The 19,573-nt window shown below is 39.1% G+C and overlaps 1 protein-coding gene across 1 annotated transcript in view; it reads right to left on the reverse strand.

Moving 5' to 3' along the window:
* The window catches only part of lama2 (laminin, alpha 2), a 180,227-nt gene that overhangs the window by 39,951 nt on the left and 120,703 nt on the right, over positions 1–19,573 (reverse strand). Inside the window, 10 exon segments of the mRNA XM_051071796.1 lie at positions 2,492–2,603; positions 4,357–4,455; positions 5,322–5,464; positions 8,029–8,222; positions 8,325–8,411; positions 8,594–8,718; positions 12,130–12,282; positions 14,401–14,518; positions 14,919–15,037; positions 15,281–15,466. Coding sequence (XP_050927753.1) covers positions 2,492–2,603; positions 4,357–4,455; positions 5,322–5,464; positions 8,029–8,222; positions 8,325–8,411; positions 8,594–8,718; positions 12,130–12,282; positions 14,401–14,518; positions 14,919–15,037; positions 15,281–15,466 — 1,336 coding nt within the window.

Raw genomic sequence — 19,573 nt, forward strand, 5'->3', positions numbered from 1 at the left:
AGCCATGACAGTCTGAAAGGACAACAGCTCCGCACCAAGAACCTAGATGAACTGACTGCAACAATCTCTACTAAAGGTCCTCTTAGATGCTTGTTATGGAGTTTTTGGCAGTATTACATTGTCTTCATCAGCCGACAAAGTTTGCTTAATTTTGACTGAACTGTTAATGTTAAAACATTACATTTTTCGGAGAAAGTTAACGTATTTTGTCCATGTTCTATGCCAATTTTTCATCCAAAATGGATGTGAAGCCTTAAAATTGCTGAGTATTATGGAAAGTGTGAACATCTACAGTCTCATGACAACTGAGCAAAATTTATCTACAAATGGAAGCTCCAGAATGAGGTGAGCAAGTGGATCTTGCTGCAGCATAAACGGACAGCGTGACCTGCAAGGTGGCACTCTGGGTCAAAGATGGAGAAAAGATGCTTGAACAAAAGAACTGCTTAAGTCTTGTCCATGGACAAAATATTACTTCCCATATGGAAGGATATTAATGGCCTGGTAACACTGCACAGAGCACTGAAACCCCCTTTAGACTTCAGTGATACCCTTTCCAGTGTAGCATAAGTATGGTCTGTGACTGAGAAAAATACATCACATCACAAACTGGTCACACTGCTACTAATACAGCGGCTGAGGGAGGAGATTCTGCAGCTGCACTAGCAAAAAGAAAGTAAAGCTGAAGTGAACAACTAACTGCTAGTTGTAGGTGCAGAGAAAGAGAGAGATAAGTCCTCTGTACAAAGCCAGCACTGACAGAGTGAACCATCTGGGCATTACCAAAAAGTTCTGACTCAGAGAATGTTATACACCAGTGGGAACATATCATCCTGCTGTAGGACAGCATTAAAACCTGGAGCAATGGTTAGACATCTAATTTGTGTGGTTTGTAGCTGAAGAAAAACACCAAACCATGAAGAACTATAACATCGTGCCAACAGGACTGCACATAACAATGCATAATTCACTTTTAAACTGCAAAGAAACACTGAAAGAATAGACCACAAATAAACATCTCAGCTACTATGGCTAATGTTCTTATATTTTCGATAGATGAAATTATCATATGTATATGAAGGGGGTTGCTTCTAGTGATGAACACATGGAAAATTATTAACCGGACTGTTCCCCTCAGGTCAGACGTTATTAGCAATTAGCTGGTGAACTTAGTGGAGCATTTAGCAGTTAGAGAGATACATTTCCCCTTGCACAACAAGGCAGAGAAGGAAAGCGAATACTGGACTTATATATATCAAATGGCCAGACACATGACTCCACATGAATCACAATGTTGCACCATATCTGCTTGGTGTGTAAATAAGCTTGTTTTGGCCATTTCAACCGTCAACATGTGTGATAATATTGTATTAAAGCTGAGATTAAAGCTTGTTTCTGATGCCCCCAAGTGGCCAAAAAATGAACACATACAGGTTTAAAGACATATTCTATCATTATTACTATGAACTTCCATTTACAGAAGAAAAATAAAACATGTGCAATCAACACTTGAAAAGAAAATCATAAAACCTTCTTGCTTATAGTCCCTGCGACCTTAACATCCATGGGAATAGCTGTAATAATACTGGTCACCTCTTCAAGAATGTTTGGTAAAACACACCACTTACTATGACTGTAAACATGCGTGCTAACATTAGTGTTGGAACAAGTGTTTCCCTCTATCCTAGTTTGTCTGTACAGTCTCTCCCTGTTACTAAACATGCCACCTTGCCGAAGGTAGCAGGCAGTGGCAACTTGCTAACCAGTTGCAGAACAGGATGAAACAAACTGAGTCATTGCACCTCATTATCTTGGTGGGTGAGTCTTTATCACCATGGTAAGTGATGCTGCAGCCTGCTGGATCTGTCTTTATTGTTCATGCAACACTTTGCCCAAGCAGCTGGCACCGAGCACTAGCAGCTGGCCGCTGGCCCATCAGCCATTGTGTTTGAGCTAAGTTTCCATTAGTGAGCTAACAAGGAGGCAGAAAGATGTTTTGGTAGTCTTGGTTCAATGACGCCTCCCCTTCAAAGGTGAGCCTGACAGAATTTATTAAATACAGACTGTGGTACAACAAAGTCTCTGCTTTTTGGGGATTTGGGGCAGAAACATTGAAGCTAGTCTTGATAATAATGACACTATTCTTCATCATATTATTTCTTTTGCATCCAATTCAACCTCAATTCAACTACGACTTTCTGAGGATGCTAAATCTTCATTTAATTGCTGCTTTTTAATATGTTCTGTCAGTATAATGCATTTCATTAGCTTCTTTACTCACCTCTTCATATTATTATATGTCATCCTGTCCTCTAATGTAATAACCTAAATTTCCCACAGGGATCCCTTACATTTAATATAATGTAATATAATGCAATGTACTCTAATGACAGATGAAACTAGTGAGACAGTAGATAGATAAATCCAGAAATCCCAGTTGGCAGGATATGGAGGCAGTTAATGGAGGAGAGGTGGTGTTCATCTCTGCTACCTTTAGCTCCCAGCAGTGTATCCCTGATGAACTGTTCCAGGTCCTCAGCTCGTTTATGAATCCTGTCAGCATCATCTTCAACCTGTTCTCCATCAGCAGACACCTTAGTGGCCTACACACACAAACACATGAGCCATAAAATAATAAACAACGCTGAATAAGTGAACATATTGACTTCTCTCTACCAAAGGAAGGAAAGGGATGGAGCGGTGAGTTCTTAGATGTAAAAGAATGACAGACGATGATGGCAATACATACAACATGAAATCAATATTATTGTGTGTGTGCATGCTCAATATACAGAAACACAGAGATGGATGAATTATTGACAAGAAAAAAAACAACCTCACAGGTCAACACACACACAGAGGACCAGGAATATGAGAAATTCTTGATGAATTCTTGACAGACATGAAAACACATCCTAACACACTCAATTTAACACAAATACACACACTCACTCATACACACACACCCAGAAAGAGCAGGTAATTATTGTTGTGATTTGACAAGGCCATGGTATATCATTTTAGCTGTTGTGTGTGAGTAAGAGTGTATGTGATGGGGTGTGGGTGATAGCATCGCTGTCAACAAATGTCAAAGCCCCAGTCCTTAAAAGGGTGATGTTTGACAGCATGAGTGTGAGTGTTATTTTTCTCCACTTGGCTCTTGTAGACCCCCTCCACTCAAACAGTGTTCTTCTATTTTGGTTAACTCCTCATAGAGACATAACTGAGTCTACAGACTGCAAAGTAAAAAAGAAAAAGTTTCTTGCATTCTGTATGAGGGAAGACCAATGCTTTTGGCTATTAACTCAATATGTTTACTACAAAAACAAGATAATTCTTTATTTAAAACTCCTTTAAGTATGGATGGATTTCCAAGGAGTACTATCAGACACAGGCCTATTACTTTATTCAAACCCTGTCAAATTGAAATTGTATCTGCCGATATTTGTCTGTTACCAGCAAAGCTGTAATACCAACCACAGATAGCTACCCCAGACCTTCAAGGGTCCGAAAAGTTCCTTTGTGTCAACGAGACACAACGAAAATTTAACTGAAAATCTGTTTGGAATATACACGGTTAAAGAACTGTTTGTTGTAGTTTTTGACTACAACTATAGAGTATATAGCATTGAAAATCTTTTAAAATAAAAATAACTAAATGTACACAACACATTTGTTAGACTTCAAGGATCCGCAGTGTGTTTTAGTGGTGAGGCCTGCTTTGTTTTCTAATCTAGACACCCTGTTTTAAAGAGGATCCTTGTGCCAAAATTCAGTTCATCATTTGACTTTCATGCCTTTTGTGCTCATCATATGTTGCATATTCCTAAAATTAATTTGTGTTTGAAATTAGCACCACTAGCAGCATAATCCAGGTATGGTGCCTTGGGGCCCAGTGCCTCATGATGTGTCTGTGATTTTTCATTAACACTGTATATACCCGTTTTTTTTTTTTTTCTTGCTGCTCAACTGGTGAACTAAGGTGTGTCATACATCCTTCCTCAATGTTATTCTGACACTTTATCAACATGTTGATAAAGAGATTGAACTGATTGACAACAAAGAGATTGAATTGGTTTCTGTGCTGCTTTTATGTCAATTAACATGCTACAGAACTGTTGGAGATGTTTTTTTGTGCTGCTACTATTGTGATCCACAGCTTGTTGTAGAAGTGCTGAGAATTGTGTGTTGCCCTAAACTATGATCTCACTCCCTGTCACAGTCTATATTTGCTCCATCTCGTTATGTTACAGACAGACAGAGAAAGAAGGTGAAAGAAAGATAAAGATAGAGACGAAGTAAGACAATGACAGAGACTAAAGTCATGAAAAAAGAAAAACAAAAAAGCATCCATACCCTGCTGTGTAGTTGGTCCATCTCAACAACCAGTGATCCTAGGTTGGAGTCGGCCAGTTGCAGTAATCTCTCCGGAGCTTTCTGAGGCGACAGCATGTGCTGCAGGAGAGAAACAGAGAGATGAAGGAATTACATAGAGAAATTTCTGACACATTTTGGCCCAGGGCTAGGCTTTTGAACTGCCTGGCTCTTTGCTGTAAAAGAGGAGTTTGAGCAAGTGAGGGCAGGAGGCAAGGGAGAATGAACAGAAAACATATCTGATAAAACTCAATGTGTGGAGATTATGTCACCGTTAACATGATAATAACATAATTTGAATGCAACAAGGAATTTATGAAACTGTAATCCAACCACAGTTCATAACTTCACTGGAAATATGGTACTTGTTAATCAAGTGTCACAGCTCTGCACACAATATTGTTGATAATGAAAATGTTCAACAGCCCAGAATGATACCTTGTATTTGAGGAGGAGGTAATTAAGGAAAAACTAAAGATATCAGTATTCTGAACACTTTGAATGACACTTGAAAACAAACTCATAAAGAGATGCTAATGACAATCTTCCACTAACTAGTGCAGGTTGAGTGAGCTGAAAGAAGAGTGTGCCATGATAACCATGTCCTTCAATTAACTAATTTTTGATTATGTATGGCTTTTCATATCTTTTCCATAACTGACTTTTTCTACTGTCTACTTTTTTCATAGTATGTGAGAAGTAATTTTCACAAAGACGGAAGAACAGAAAACATATCTGAAAAGTAATTTGTTGTTGTTAAGAAGTGAGTATATCCAAAGAATTTCATACAACTGATGATTTGTTTGAAAATATAAACAAGTATGTAATCAATCCAAATAGATTTAAATAGACTAAACTGGAAATAATGTCATCACTTTGCATTAGGACATAAGTTAAATTTTAATTGAAAATGTTCTTTCCAACCAGTCAGACACAGACATTTATACCTTAAGTTCCTCTGTCATATTCTCAAAACGGTACAACATCTTATACGGTGGTGGGAGGGGCGTGGTCAGAGTGACGTCAGTGATGATGCGATACAGACGGTCCATATCACTGATCAACAGACCTGAGCACTCGTCATCACAGGCTGTGGAAACAAACAAAACCACAGTTAGACATCAGTCAGTGTGTAATGAGGCCAGCTAAATCTATTGGAGAGGTTTACAGAAATGTTATGTGTGTTTGTGTGTACCACAGTGTGTCGACTTTTTGAGACCGTGAGTTTTGACTTGGCAGGGAGAAATAAGAAGAAGAAAGGAAGTCATAGCATGTATTTTACAACTGAATCTATGTTTATATGCTCTATTTGTGAGTCTGTAAACAATTTGTTGTGTGATTGTGGTGACTACTTGTGTTTTCATGTTTAACTGACTCGGGCATCAGAAAAACAGGACTGCCGATGCATGAAATTCAGCACAGAGAGGCAAAATCACCTATTATGAGCACACACTGCAGGCTAAAAAACACACACATCAGGGAACTCACTCAGACACACGCACACACATTTTACGGTATCGTGCATGTGTGAGTTTCTTTTCCCTTCTATAGCCCGAGGCTGATTTATTGCAGAAATTAAAATTTCTGACAAGGGAAATCAAAGATAAATTAAATAAAATAAAAACTGTTTTTATTCTATCAATCTCTGACAAAACCAGAAAACCAGAACACACAAATACACCAATGCATTGCAAGGCAGTCACATGCTTACACACAAGCACAAGCAGAAGCGCACACACACACACACACACACACACACACACACACACACACACACACACACACACACACACACACACACACACACACACACACACATACTGTAAATGTATAGTACATTGTATGTGGGAATAAATGGTTGCTTGTCAAATCCAAATGGTTGGTCACCTCTTTAGGAATGTTTGGTAGAACACACCACAGATTGTCAGAACAGATTCTCTACATCAGAGGAGTTTGTACAAAATGATGGAGGCGTGGTTAGTTTTAAGTTTGCTTGGAGAATTAACTTTGTTGAGATAATTCAGCTGTGTCACAGCCTTACACGGAATAAGTTTACTTTATTGTTCTTAGTTGTGGTCAGAGTTGTAACTACAGTGCAGTACATCAGCATTAATATACATTTTTCTGTCAAATGATGCATATTGTCACATTTTTGTAACTCAGTATGTGTACAATGTATAGTTTATTATGATGTATCATCAGAACTATGGAAGCCACAACACGAACAGGTGCTCGAACTCAAGTGAACTTGAAGGAATAGCTCTGTCTCATCTCAATAAACTTGTGCTTCAAACTGCAATTCCACACACACATGCTAACATACAAGTGCAATACACAAACCTATACCTGCACTCCTTAAACAGTAACTTCCAGCTGTTAAAGGTTTCATGGATATGAGTCCAGCTTAGCATTGTCTTACATGTTAAGGTCAGGTGGCAACCCCTATCCTATCTCCAGAACAGGCTTTGCTGATCTGTGTATTTACCTCTAACTTGAAGTCATATTATTTTGTTTCACCTGAAAAATATGAATGAATATTGAATACTACCATACCTCTCATATGGATGTGAGCAACATTTAATAATGAAACCCATGACATCACCAACTGAAATTGCTGCATTTCTATGCAAATGATGTTATGCAGCTGATGTGAGAGCTACCTGCATTGCCCTCACTCAAGACTGCTGGCTCCCAAAGTGCTCAGTTGCATCTGATGGAAAAGGAGAAAGGGCAGAGCATGGGCAAAATGCAGAGTGCAATCACTCTTCAACAAGTGAACAGCAGTCTGATCGCTCCACTCAATGTAAACCATCAGGACTTGTGATTATAGTCTGGACGCAGAAGCGACCGGTTTGGTGTCAGGGTGCACTGCAGCACTCGCACTGCCAATTTATGAACACACGCTTTGTGTCTGAACACATAAAGACCTGAGCAAGCAATTTCCTCTGTGACCTGACAGCAGCAATTTCACATCAGCCTCAGTCTTACAACCTTTTCTTCTATATTCTCACTTGTGCACATACACATACACCTCTAGACATGCTAATGGCACCAAATTGGCCCCACCATTATGGTCATATTAAGTTTAAATTAGCTCCAAATGACATTGAAATTATTTTCTAAATGACTTGAATCTGACTTCTGCCACGATCCCGTCTCCCATGGCAACTGGAGAAAAGGGCTTTGACTGCTCATTTGCATTTCATTGCCAAAATAAAGTAAAAATCACAACATCAGGTGACAGTGCTAGGGGGTAGGCCACCAGAGAGAACAGAATTGAAGAAAAAGAAGAACAGAAAAAGGAGACAGAGAGGATGCCTGTAGGGTTTATTATTGGAATGCCGGGCTACTTCTGTGGTAGCTTCTGTTGTTGTACACTAGTCAAAGAGGCCTTTATAGTTATTTCAATTTCAGTTAATTTTCACATCCTCATAACTCCATCCACATCTCCAGTAAAACTTGTACCTTCCTAATACCTTTCATTTCTTTTGAAACAAAGTTGTGCACCACATTTTTCAACCTTCAGGCACCCTGGATGAAAAGAAGGTGAGAGAACCAAAAAGGCAGAAAAAGAAAAATAAACAAAGACAGAAAGAGAAAAAGGAAAGGAGCGTGAAGAACAATAATGTATAAAAAGCTGTGTGTTAGTCTTACAGATGATGCCAGCTGCTCCACACACATGCCTGTCCATGCACAGGTCACACGACCTCCCCGATGCCCCGACCCTGCAACGGCATTGGCCTGTGACAGGGTCACATGGTCCGGGCCAGGCCCCCCATGGGGAACACTTACACTCCTCGCAGCGGCCGCCTGGCATCCTAGGGTTGCCATGGTAACCAGTGGCACATCTAGTCATAACAGGAAGGGAATAGGTAACTAATATCCTTGCTTGCGAACAGATGAAGCTGGTGACAAAGGTGCATGAACAGGAGGAGAGAAATTTTTATCACCTCTCACAGTATTTGCCCTCATATCCCTCAGGACAGGCCGTACAACGGTAGTCATCAAATCCCTCTGCTACACAGGTAGGACTGAAACTAGACACAGAAAGAGATTTCCCTCAGAAAAGATCTGAAATACTTACTGTTTAAACTAAACATTTTCATGTTAAGAATACGTTAGTTACGTTAAATAAGTTAGTCATATGTTACAAATACAACAACATGATACAGGATTGATAGATTTCAATTTGTAGAGCTAAACAATACAGAAGGTTTACTTGTTCTCTGGGTTGGTAAGGGGGCAGGCACAGGGTTTGCAGTCGTCAGGAGAACCTCGGACCACTCCATAGAATCCTGGAGAACAGCGTTCACATCGATCACCCTCTGTGTTGTCTTGACAGTTCTACACACACACACAAATGCACACATATGAAATTTGTGTTATATTTGTAAAGACACTAGATTCACTTCTATTCATTTTCCAACCCCCTCCATGACTGTAACCCTAAGGTGCGGATGCTAAGTTTCCCATCATTCTCCACCCAGCATGAATTCTTGATGACTATGGTTGGTTTTAACTGCAGAATTTGATTGTGTGAGCAATAATGTCAGCAGCTGTAACACAATGACAAAAAAACTTCACGCTGCTTGTCCAGAAAGCTTTTCATCTTTTTTTAAAAAAAAAAAGCAAATTAATTTTCAAATTAAATTAACAGACGTTAAGCTCCACTTTTATCTGGGATTTTGCATTTGAATATTGCCACTGGCACACTGAAAATGAGACGCCAGATTTGTCTGAGCGAGACAAAAAACCCCCAACATATCTGTGAATGTTTTATGGGCACCTGGGTTTGTGTATGCTCAGATTGTAGCATATTTCTTTCCTCTAATCAAAGATTCGGAAGAGGAAGAAATCAGTACAACTCTTAAGCTGTGTACAATCCTTTTTTTATGTGGCCACTTGTCTCAACTTTACAATGAGTAACTGAAAAGACGACAGACGGGGTCACCCATCATCCCCTCCTTGATTACTGACTGAGGCTTGTTTTTTGGTGAGTGAGATAATTATCTTGACGCCTTTGGTTGACACCAGAGTTTAAAGGAATAGTAGCATCCTTGTTATTACCCGTTGTCCAGCTTACTTCACAAATTTTGATAATAGTAGGACTTTTGATCAGTGGTGTGCTTAACTGTGAGGTGGTAAATTCAGAGACTGGTAGTAAAATGTTTGTCAACATGCTGTCAGAAAGGTCATTTCAGTTTAAATCTCTTCAAAGTCTGCCTGTTTCTCATTTTCTACTGAGACAAACCGATGAAAATGATCTTATCAGCTGATTATTACTAACTTTTGTTTTTTAGGGAAAAGTTGATTGAGCAGTTACTGTGTCTTTACATGCACACACACACACACACGTCCTGACCGTCAGTGGGAAGAACCCAGTGTGATTGCAGCTGCTCCTGCAGTGCTGAGCGTCTCTACTGAAGCAGTGAGGAAATCACTAATCATTTCTTTTTGCCACCCACAGTTTCTGAGCCATTCTAGGGCCAAACTTTTATCGAGCCTGGACTATTTCTGATAGGAAATGTAGCTGTCCATACACAATAATGAATGTTTTTTTGGCCCAGTCCTACTCCTGCATGATGAGGTGCTGTGAGACCCTGAACAGCAGCAACCAGCTAGCTGTTAGCTGACAGGCGAGATCTCACACGTCAAAGAGTTTAATAAGCTTCCTCTCTCAAAAACAGGCCATCTCATACTTCTCTCATGCTCATTTACTTTGCAGCATTTCTCTCATAACAATACACATACCTAAACAGCAATATTTCATATCCAGAAATTCATTTTGATCTATCCTTATTATACAAAAGAACACACACATAAACACACATACACGCACAAAAACCTATTCAGACTTGTATTCTGACAGATGCTATGCGAAATATGTACACCCTGTATAGACACAGGCAAATGTTCACCAATGCAGACCCAATTGACACGCACCCACACACTGTGCACTCAATCATACAAACACACACACAATGTAAACTCACAATGTATTACATACTGTACACAAATATGCAGATCTCTGCTCTTCATATCCCCAGGGTCCAGTCTTACGTGTTCGCCTTGTTTGTTGAAAATGGGAACTTCAATCAGTGCAACAGGAAGTTGCCTCTTAACGAGGCAAGTCATTTCCATTAACTTCCTGCGTTCCTCGTTACCGCTAATTACCACAGAAACAAACTCGTTTAGCATTTTCAATTTAGCCCGCTCGGTTAGAAAATGCTAATGACACTGTTATGGAGAGTGAGATGGAAATGGGCGAGGAAAAAAATGGCTGGGAGGCAGAGAGAGACAGAAATCAAGCACGAGAGAAGGGAGGGGAGAGGTAAAAAGACAGAGAAACAAATTGGCAAAACTAGAGAAAATTAAGGAGAGGCATGAAAGAGAAAAGGGGTGGTGTAGAGGAGGATTGGGGAAAAGAAAAATGAGAGAATTGAAGGTAAAAGACAAAAACAATGGCAAAGTGATGAAAGAACACAAAGGATGGGTAAATACATAATTGAGGATGAGAAGTAAGAGAATTTAGAGAATGAGAATGGAGCAGATAAAAAAAGAAAGGACATTAGAAGAGTATGGAGGAGTATAAGGAGGATAAATGATAGAAGGAAGAAGAAGAAAGGAGAGTGGGTTAAATAAAGAGGAGATGAGGTAGAATTGCAGAAGAGGGGAAAAGACAACAATAAAAATAATTAGAAAGCAAAGAACACCAAATCCAGCGCTCCACCTCGAGCAAACAGTTTCCAAAAATACTGAAAATTGTAATAGTGCTGCAGATATTACTGAAAGAAGCTGAGTCACTTGTAGTACGCACTATTTTAAGTCTTCCAGAAAAAATACTATACATTATGTGGGTAAGTGTGCAAAAAAGACATAATTTTTCAGAAAAAAATCCATGAGAATGCAGCTACTGTCAGCATCTTTCTGAGTTTATCTACAAGCATTTACACCAAATTATCTTACCACATCAAGCCACGATTAAATGGCTACTCATCAGCTGTCCAAAATGAATCTCAATTGATTGATTTTTCTGAGAATATGAGTTTATTTTGTGGCAGTACAATCATGGCAAAACACTGACATTCTTTCAGTCCACCAGGATTTCACAGATCAAATTCTAGTGATGACTTTTGGGCAGTGTGTGACCAACTGCTCCTTGAGGCCAAAGTCTTCAGACGGAGACTCACTACAGAACTGACCAGATTGTGAAAAAGGCTGGAAGCGCCTAACAGGCATGTGCAGATTTGTCTCACTAGCCACCAGTTGGGTTTAGGGACCACATGCGGGCAGAGGATATTTACAAAAACACACGCGATCAAAGCAAATATGAGGGCAGGGATTTTTTTTCTTTTCTTGTTTCTGAGCAGTTAGAAAATCAACATACAAACATTAATGAAAGTTGTGACAGTTCTTACCTGTAAATACCAGCTGAATGTATTTTATGTTAAAAGATGTAAGGATCTGACTTATTTGCTTTAATGTGTTCAAAGTGTATATCTTTTCATTAAGATCATCTTATCCTCTATTTCTAAAAGTAGAGGTCTAGCTTTGGGTCAGATCCAGACGAGAGGAAATTACACAAAATATGAATAAGCCCAGGGTCGTTAATTATCGCAGGGCTAATTACAGTACCTGACATCACACACATACACACACCTTTTTCTCTCACCAAGCTACCTGGCATATGGCTGTATGAGGGTCTCCAGCGGCAGAAGGCCCACACACACGCACAGCGCACACACACACATTTACCTGGCATATGGATGTCTCAGGGTCACAGGTGGAGGAGTGCCCACTGCACTGGCACTGAACACAGCTGCCCATGCCTGCAGCAATGGGCACTCTGGACGCTGAAGCAGATGTCACGGAACCTGTGCGAAGACGGTAGAAACCTGCAGCACACTCCTGCACAGAGATAGAGAGAGAACGAGGGAGGGAGGGAGAGGGAGAGAGAGAGAGAGGGAGAGGGAGAGAGAGAGAGAGAGTCATCCACACTCACAGACAGACAGACAGACAGACAGACAAAGATTTAAAAACGCTTAGACAGTTGCAAATACCCTGAAAGATCTAGGTCTGATAGCATTTATTCCCTTGGTAAACATGCACTGTGCAAGACACACACACACACACACACACAGATTCTGAACAACTACACACATGGACCAACATAATTATCCCTAATTGTGATTTCTCAAGGCAACTGTTGACCACTCTCTCTTTCACACACATACTCACAATTAAGAGTTATTCCCCTCAGTAACTTTTTAACACACATGTTCATACCCTCACATACCCGCCCACCACACACAAACATGTATACACATGCGAGGTAACTCTCTCCCTCTCTCTCCTGTTCAGTAATAATTAATGGAGTCCATTTAAAGAGCCATCTGTTCCCTCTGCTAGCGCTAAACGCCCGTTTAAAAATACTTTATTAACAACGACGGCAGCTACAAATAGAATGGCCATCTGTCAGCCAAGCCCTCTACGACCTGAACATTTCAAGTTTAGCTACCGTTTGCTATTTGGCTTCCATTTGGCGCTTTTTCAACAGTATCTGTAGCTTCTAAATTATGTACATTGCTATTTTTTTAACAATAAAGATGGGTGCTCCTGTGCATTCAAAGTAACAGGCAACAAAGTGAAACAGAGGTTGAAAAATATAGTTAAAAGTTTGCGGGGAACTCATGTACTCCTTTGAGATTAACACAATAATACCTAAATGACTCTCAGGCGGCCGTGTCCAGTAGAATTGCCCAGAACTGTTGCCTCCGTATATCATAAGCTGTCTCTACAAAATCCTCATTAAACTGAAGATTGAGTCACTGCTATATGCTTTCTGTGGCTTAAGAGAAGGAGCTGGATGCTGCTGAAAGTCAATTGCTTTGACAAATCAAAACTGAGCAGAGGAAACGCTCAGTGAGGCTTAATCCTGGCTTGGCAAAGCAAAAATAATAAATAAATAATTTTTTAAAAAAGGAGAGTCTGAAAGGCGCCGCAGAGGCTTAAAACTCTGAACTAAATGTAAATTGGAAACTTGTGAGATAGTATTGAAAGCTGAGGCTATGACCTCCATGTTTACATTCTCTCTCAGTGGAAAGGCAGGAGACAAAAAACAATCATCCCTCTGAGCACTGAAAGAGGGAGAGCGTTCAGTTCACCCAGTAATTACTGTTTGTAATAATGTATGTAAAATGCAGGTTCTGAACTTCTGTTAATACAAACGCTGTGTTTTCATTTTAACTGTAATATTCTCACTATACAGTACTTTGTCTTTGATGTGTCTTTGATATCTTATTTGATCTAATGTAGTGTGCTTTTTGCCACTGCCTTGAAGAACATTCATCACACAAATTATTAGAAATATTGAGTTACAGAAACTTAGTGATGTATTTTACATTGATATTCACTTGCTGTATTGTGAATGATGGTTTCATATCTCCTGGCATCTACCAACATAAAAACCTTCTACATTATATAACAAAGCCAAGAGTTGCAAACAGAGCATCCTGTAACCTGTACTCTGGCTAGAATCCAGACCAGTACTATTAGTTAATCACTGACTGTGGTATTTATGAATATGCTGGCTGATATAAAGGAGATATTGCAGTAAAGATAAGCCAAAGATTCTGTATGTTTGAGCTAATTAAGAGTGTCACTAGTCAACACTCACCATTACATATTTTGTCAACAGAGAGCACTGACAACTATTTCTCAACTGTAAAATGTCCTCAATACACAATGTAAGTGATCTGCTGATTTTATTAAACTCTCAAATATCAATATCAGTGTTGGCGTCAAACTTCTAGTTCTGATTAATTACCGTAGACATCTTTCCTTTAGTACAGTCACTCACAAACACTGTACAACTCCTCTACCTGCAGACCACTGCAACAACTGATCACTTGTAATGGATTTCTTAGAAATACCTTTGGGAAAAGTAAACATTCTGTAAATACAGTACTTCATGTGTGGTTGTTCCTCATGGTGTGTGTGTATGCATGTGTTTAGTTGTGTGTGTACCTCACAAGACAGCCCAGAGTATCCGATTGGACAGTCACATTTTTCTATCTGATGGGCTTTCTCACTCTCTTTGGTTGGTCGGCCTTCCTCAGCCACTGTTAGACTGATCTCTGAAATACTGAGAGAGGAGACAAGAATCCATTAATATTGTGATGTAATGACGATGGCTTTACAACTGTTTGTTTGCATGTTTCCAATAATACTTATTTGTTGTGACATTTGGGAATCTGAAGCCACTTGCCTTTCATCATGCCAAGTGGATATACTAGAAGATTATTTTAAATATATGACATGAGATATCCAGAGATAACCGTGATGATTATTTGCAGCAGGTTGTAATGTTTCTGCTGTGGAGAAGGCCATTAGTAGAAATAATTTTCATTATTACACCTTGAGATACATATGAGAGGAGGTATTTCCCACAGGTTATCATTTAGTCAGCTATCAAATTTCACATTTATTAATGGACAACACCATGCAGAGGTGGAACTGTTTGTGTGTGTGTGTGTGTGCTTTACCGGCTGTGTCTCATCAAGTTGCCGTGTGATGCCTTAATTAGGATGTAGTCCACATAGAACAAAATGTCCATGAAGTCCTCTCGAGTCATGGACCGGCCATCTGCGTACTTCCACTCATGCTGTACACACAAGCACATAGACGTGCACACACACACATGCATACAAAACACTGAATACACAGACAAATCAATTTTACCATCGCAGTCTTTTACCAATGTAACAGATCCTGTGCGTACAGTCCGACAGAGATCACCAAATTTTTTTTGGCTGTTATATGATAAAAGTTAAAGTTAATAAAACTCAAAACTCAAATATTTCAATTATTTTTCAACATTCAATTTTTATCCAAAGCCATATTGTACCTCTGTCATGTCGATCTCATGGCGGGTGAGCTGACCAATCTGGAGTCCCGGTATGTGTCGAGTCATCATGATGCTGCGGTTGGGACCACCCTTAATGATGACCTGAGGCTCGTAGGACGAAGGACCAGTTTCATCTCTGGCCTCATAGTACACTGCATATTTCAACTGGCCACCATATGCTGTGATCTAAAGAAAGACATAAAGCAGACAAATTGTGGCTAGTTTTCCCTGCCACAATAAAACTGCCATTGAATTTAGATGAAATAAAACAGGCAACAAACACTGTAGGGTTTCCCACCATAGATCCCCTGAACTGCTCTGGCAGTTTCCAGTAGTAGGGTTCAGAGAGAGTTGAGGTGACCAGCTCTGCATGGGCGAGGATTTCAGGGTGCTGGAAGCTCACGCCTCTCCTCGTCTCCACGGTGTTGGCTTTATCCACCAAGGGGAGCACCGTCTGCTCTGGCTTCAGCGTCAACTACAGTAAGGCACGCAACAATGACGTCAACATTAATGCGTTGCTGTGCTGATCCTTGTAGAATAATCCCATGAAATTAATATTTTTTATTCAAGAAAATATTACGATTCTCTGGGGCCTAACAGTGACTTAGCACTGTTTACACCTAGTTTAGATGGCTATCAGATGTTGATGGTCTGTAAGAGAAATGTGGGTATAAACTTTTTAAACAAGCATTTCAGTGTTTGAGATTGAGAAACTTACTAAGAGATGATTTCACACAGCCTTGGTTAAGCAGCAATACTTCAAGTAGTACTTGACATAAACTCAGCAAAATAGACCATATGTTAAGTTATAGTAATCAGCTATATGGTATACAGTAACACAATCCTGTAAATCAGGTGTAGATGAGTCATGTGTGTAGTGTCAGTGTCTGTCTTTCTTTGTTTAGTCACACAATCTTCTTTTTTCCTCTCCTCCTAATGACCCTGACTCAAACAATACTCCACCAGCGCCATTCTTTGACTCTGGCAGACTTCGATTTCAAGTAATTTCTTTGTCTGAGACTCTCGTCTTGTTTCAGAAAATTTCAGTATCTTTGGTTTCTTTCCTTGGTGTGTTGTTTAATCTGTAGGCACAGAGGATTGTGGTGGAATATCCAAACTAATGAGGACAGATTTATGCAGCTCCTTCCAGCCTTTTTTGTGAAATAGTAAAACAAATTTTAAAAGGTACAGGCATTCTAGTAATTTTAAGTTTGAGAATAATTATCTGTTATCTGTACACATCACCTGAGATACATATATATATATATATATATGTGTGTGTGTGTGTGTGTGTGTGTGTGTATATATATATATATATATATATATATATATATATCTTTCCATGCTGAATATAACTTGAAACTGATGATATCACTCTCCCTCTCTAGCTATCTGATATGTGAATCATATTTGAGTCATTACTGACAGTCTGGAGAAAATCTTAACCTTTCTTTCTCATTCTCACTGTCTCCCACTTTATGTGTTGATATTTCAATATAACTTGAATAATATCAGGGTTTATTATTGACTGTGGGTTGTGGTTGAGTGGATCAATTTAAAAATAGATTCATCTGCATGAGCATGGATCACTCTCCATCGCTGTATTCCAGCGGAGTTAATATGTGGATATTGTGTGAATAATATCCCAGGCATTATGGAAGAGTGCTCTTTGGTTGAGTGGACAGAATCTGAAATCTATGAAGTTACTATAGCTTGGACACAATGGAAATACAAGCTGCATAATAGAGAGGAACTCGCACATTTATATACTGTACCTAGTTTCCAATTTGCAATTTCTTGAAACAACTGTCAAATCAAGTAGGTAACAGGAAAAAATAAATAAAAAAATCTAAATTTGAACTGTTGTTTCATACTGATAAGAGGAGATTACATAAATCATTGGAGTGCTTTGAGTTTTTTAGTTGACAGTTTCTTCTCTATACCCTGCTGTAAATAAATTCATATGCTCTGAGTATTGCTTGTAGTGCCAGTAATCTTTCTGATATTCTGTAAATAGAATGTCAGTGGCAAAAACAAGCCATGCATTTCTGGTTTCATCTAAACAGATAATGAAATATAGCTCCACAACTAAACCTGATGTTAACCGTGACAACTTGTAGGGTAAGACTGACTTTTTAAACTTCACATAGATAGTGTTATTCATTGTTTGAACTGAATATCTGTGAAAAAAAAATCTATTGCTAATCTGGCTTTCAAAATGTATTTTACAAATTTGTCTATTCTGATGTACCAAGAGAAGAAAACCAACGTGTACAGACTGAGAAATAAGGAGTTCACTCTCTTACACTGTATTTACATATTCAGTAGAGCTATAATACAGTACCCAATAAACTGGGCATTTATACACTTTCTTTAAGTACGTGTAGCATGCTATCAGATATAACATTGCATTCAAATAATAAGGGGTTCTTAATCAGTCATATATCCCTTTTCAGACATAGAATACATATCTTTGCTGCCCATGCCTATCTATTAAAGTGATGACTTTTTATTATTTAGAAACAGGAGCTCTTTGTTGTAGCTTTATTCAAAGATTACAGAATCATTATGGAAAGAATCACGCAAAAATTCAGTGACTTTTTTCATTTTTAGAGTAACTCACTTTTGTTTGTTCAGGACTTTGTGTTTAATGTTTTGCTTTATTTCACAGCTCAGCACTCTATGACTGGATAAGTTACAAATTAATAATTAGAAAATGCTGCAATTTAACTGCAGCAAACCCTCTTCTCTTCAAGAAGAGAGTCCTCTTTTTGGTTTTTGTTATCAGGGTTTTCATCTTATCTCAGTTCTTTATACATGTCACTTATTATATTAGTGCAGAACTTCACAGCTGTATTTAATAACCAGTAAATATTCATACATAGATACACGGTTCTCCCATCAGAGATGAATACCACAAAATAGGCGCGCGTGTGTGTGTGTGGGGGTGTGTGTGTGTGTGTGAGCGGGCGCGTGTACATGTGTGTCTGTGCGTGTCCTTCTCCCCTAACCTCTGTGTAATCCATGTGTGTACATTTGTGCATATGAATGAATGTATACTGTGTTTGTATAGTGTATGTGTATGGTGTCTAGATATGGCGTGTGAGTGTGTCTGTGTGTATGTGTATGTGTATGTATGCTGTGTGTGTGTGGTGTGTGTGTGTGTGTGTGTGTTGTGTGTGTGTCCACTCCACTCAGTGTAATCTCACGATTCAGTGGTTCAGAGAAAATCTCCCTTTCCGATAAACTCTCCATTTTTTCTGTCTTTCTCTCTGTCCACCTCTCTCTCTCTTTCTCTCTCTCTCTCTGTCAACAATAAATGAAGTGAATGTTTGTCGTTCAAATGAAACCTCTCACCACACTCCATCCAAAAACTCTACGGTTACCACAGAAACCCCCGTTTATCGCCAATGGCAAACGTTTCTGAGATTAAGAGCTTTTTTAAAAAAGGCTGCCACTCAGCAACTGATTGTTGACTTGCTGACTGTGATGGTGTCGCTATAATTACATACCTTTGTTTTTGATCTAAAGCTTGTATCTTGTTAAGTAATGTTCTCACTCATTTTGGACTCTGATGTGTCCAAATCTAGCCAGGCTAGTTGTATGGTCTTAAAATTAGAGTCACTAACTTCAGTGTCATACACAGTGTGGGAATTTTGGACGCTGAGTTTAACATACAGTTTGATTCCTATCTGTACACAGATGTTCACAAAAGCACTTCTTTATTCACAGTGTCTTTGTGTAACTTCACCACTAATATTTGCATTTTTTTTACAAATACAAATCTTGTCTACACACAAACAGACTTTTCATTTTACAGGTCTACAAAGGTTGATCTACAACTGCAATCTCTGGAATTATTTGTGACACTTCACAAACTCAAAATGTTAGTGACCATAACTTAAGCCCATGTAGTTGGGCATTTTCAAGATATCCCTCAACAACAACTCTGCCATCTTTGCTGTAGACCTTGTGACCTTTTGCTTGTTGGTCAGTTTATTTTAAGCAACAAGCAGAGTGGATTTACTAGCTGTTAGCTAGCAGCATGGCACCATGGGTGGCAATGTCAGTCTGTTTTTCAGTCGACCACTTTGTTCAAAAGTTCATGGAAATAGTATACAGTAGTTGTTGAGATATTTTCAAACTGTACCAGACATGTATGATGCCCAGTGGATGAATTCTACTGACTTTTAAAATCCTAAAATATTTCCTGTAGCACCAGCAGATCAAGTAGGTTAGCATTTAACTCAAACCGTCACTGTCCCTTACAATGCCTTACATTACAGCTTCACA

Source organism: Lates calcarifer, linkage group LG7_1 (genome assembly GCF_001640805.2).
Source record: "Lates calcarifer isolate ASB-BC8 linkage group LG7_1, TLL_Latcal_v3, whole genome shotgun sequence".
In the NCBI taxonomy this organism is placed as follows: domain Eukaryota; kingdom Metazoa; phylum Chordata; class Actinopteri; family Centropomidae; genus Lates; species Lates calcarifer.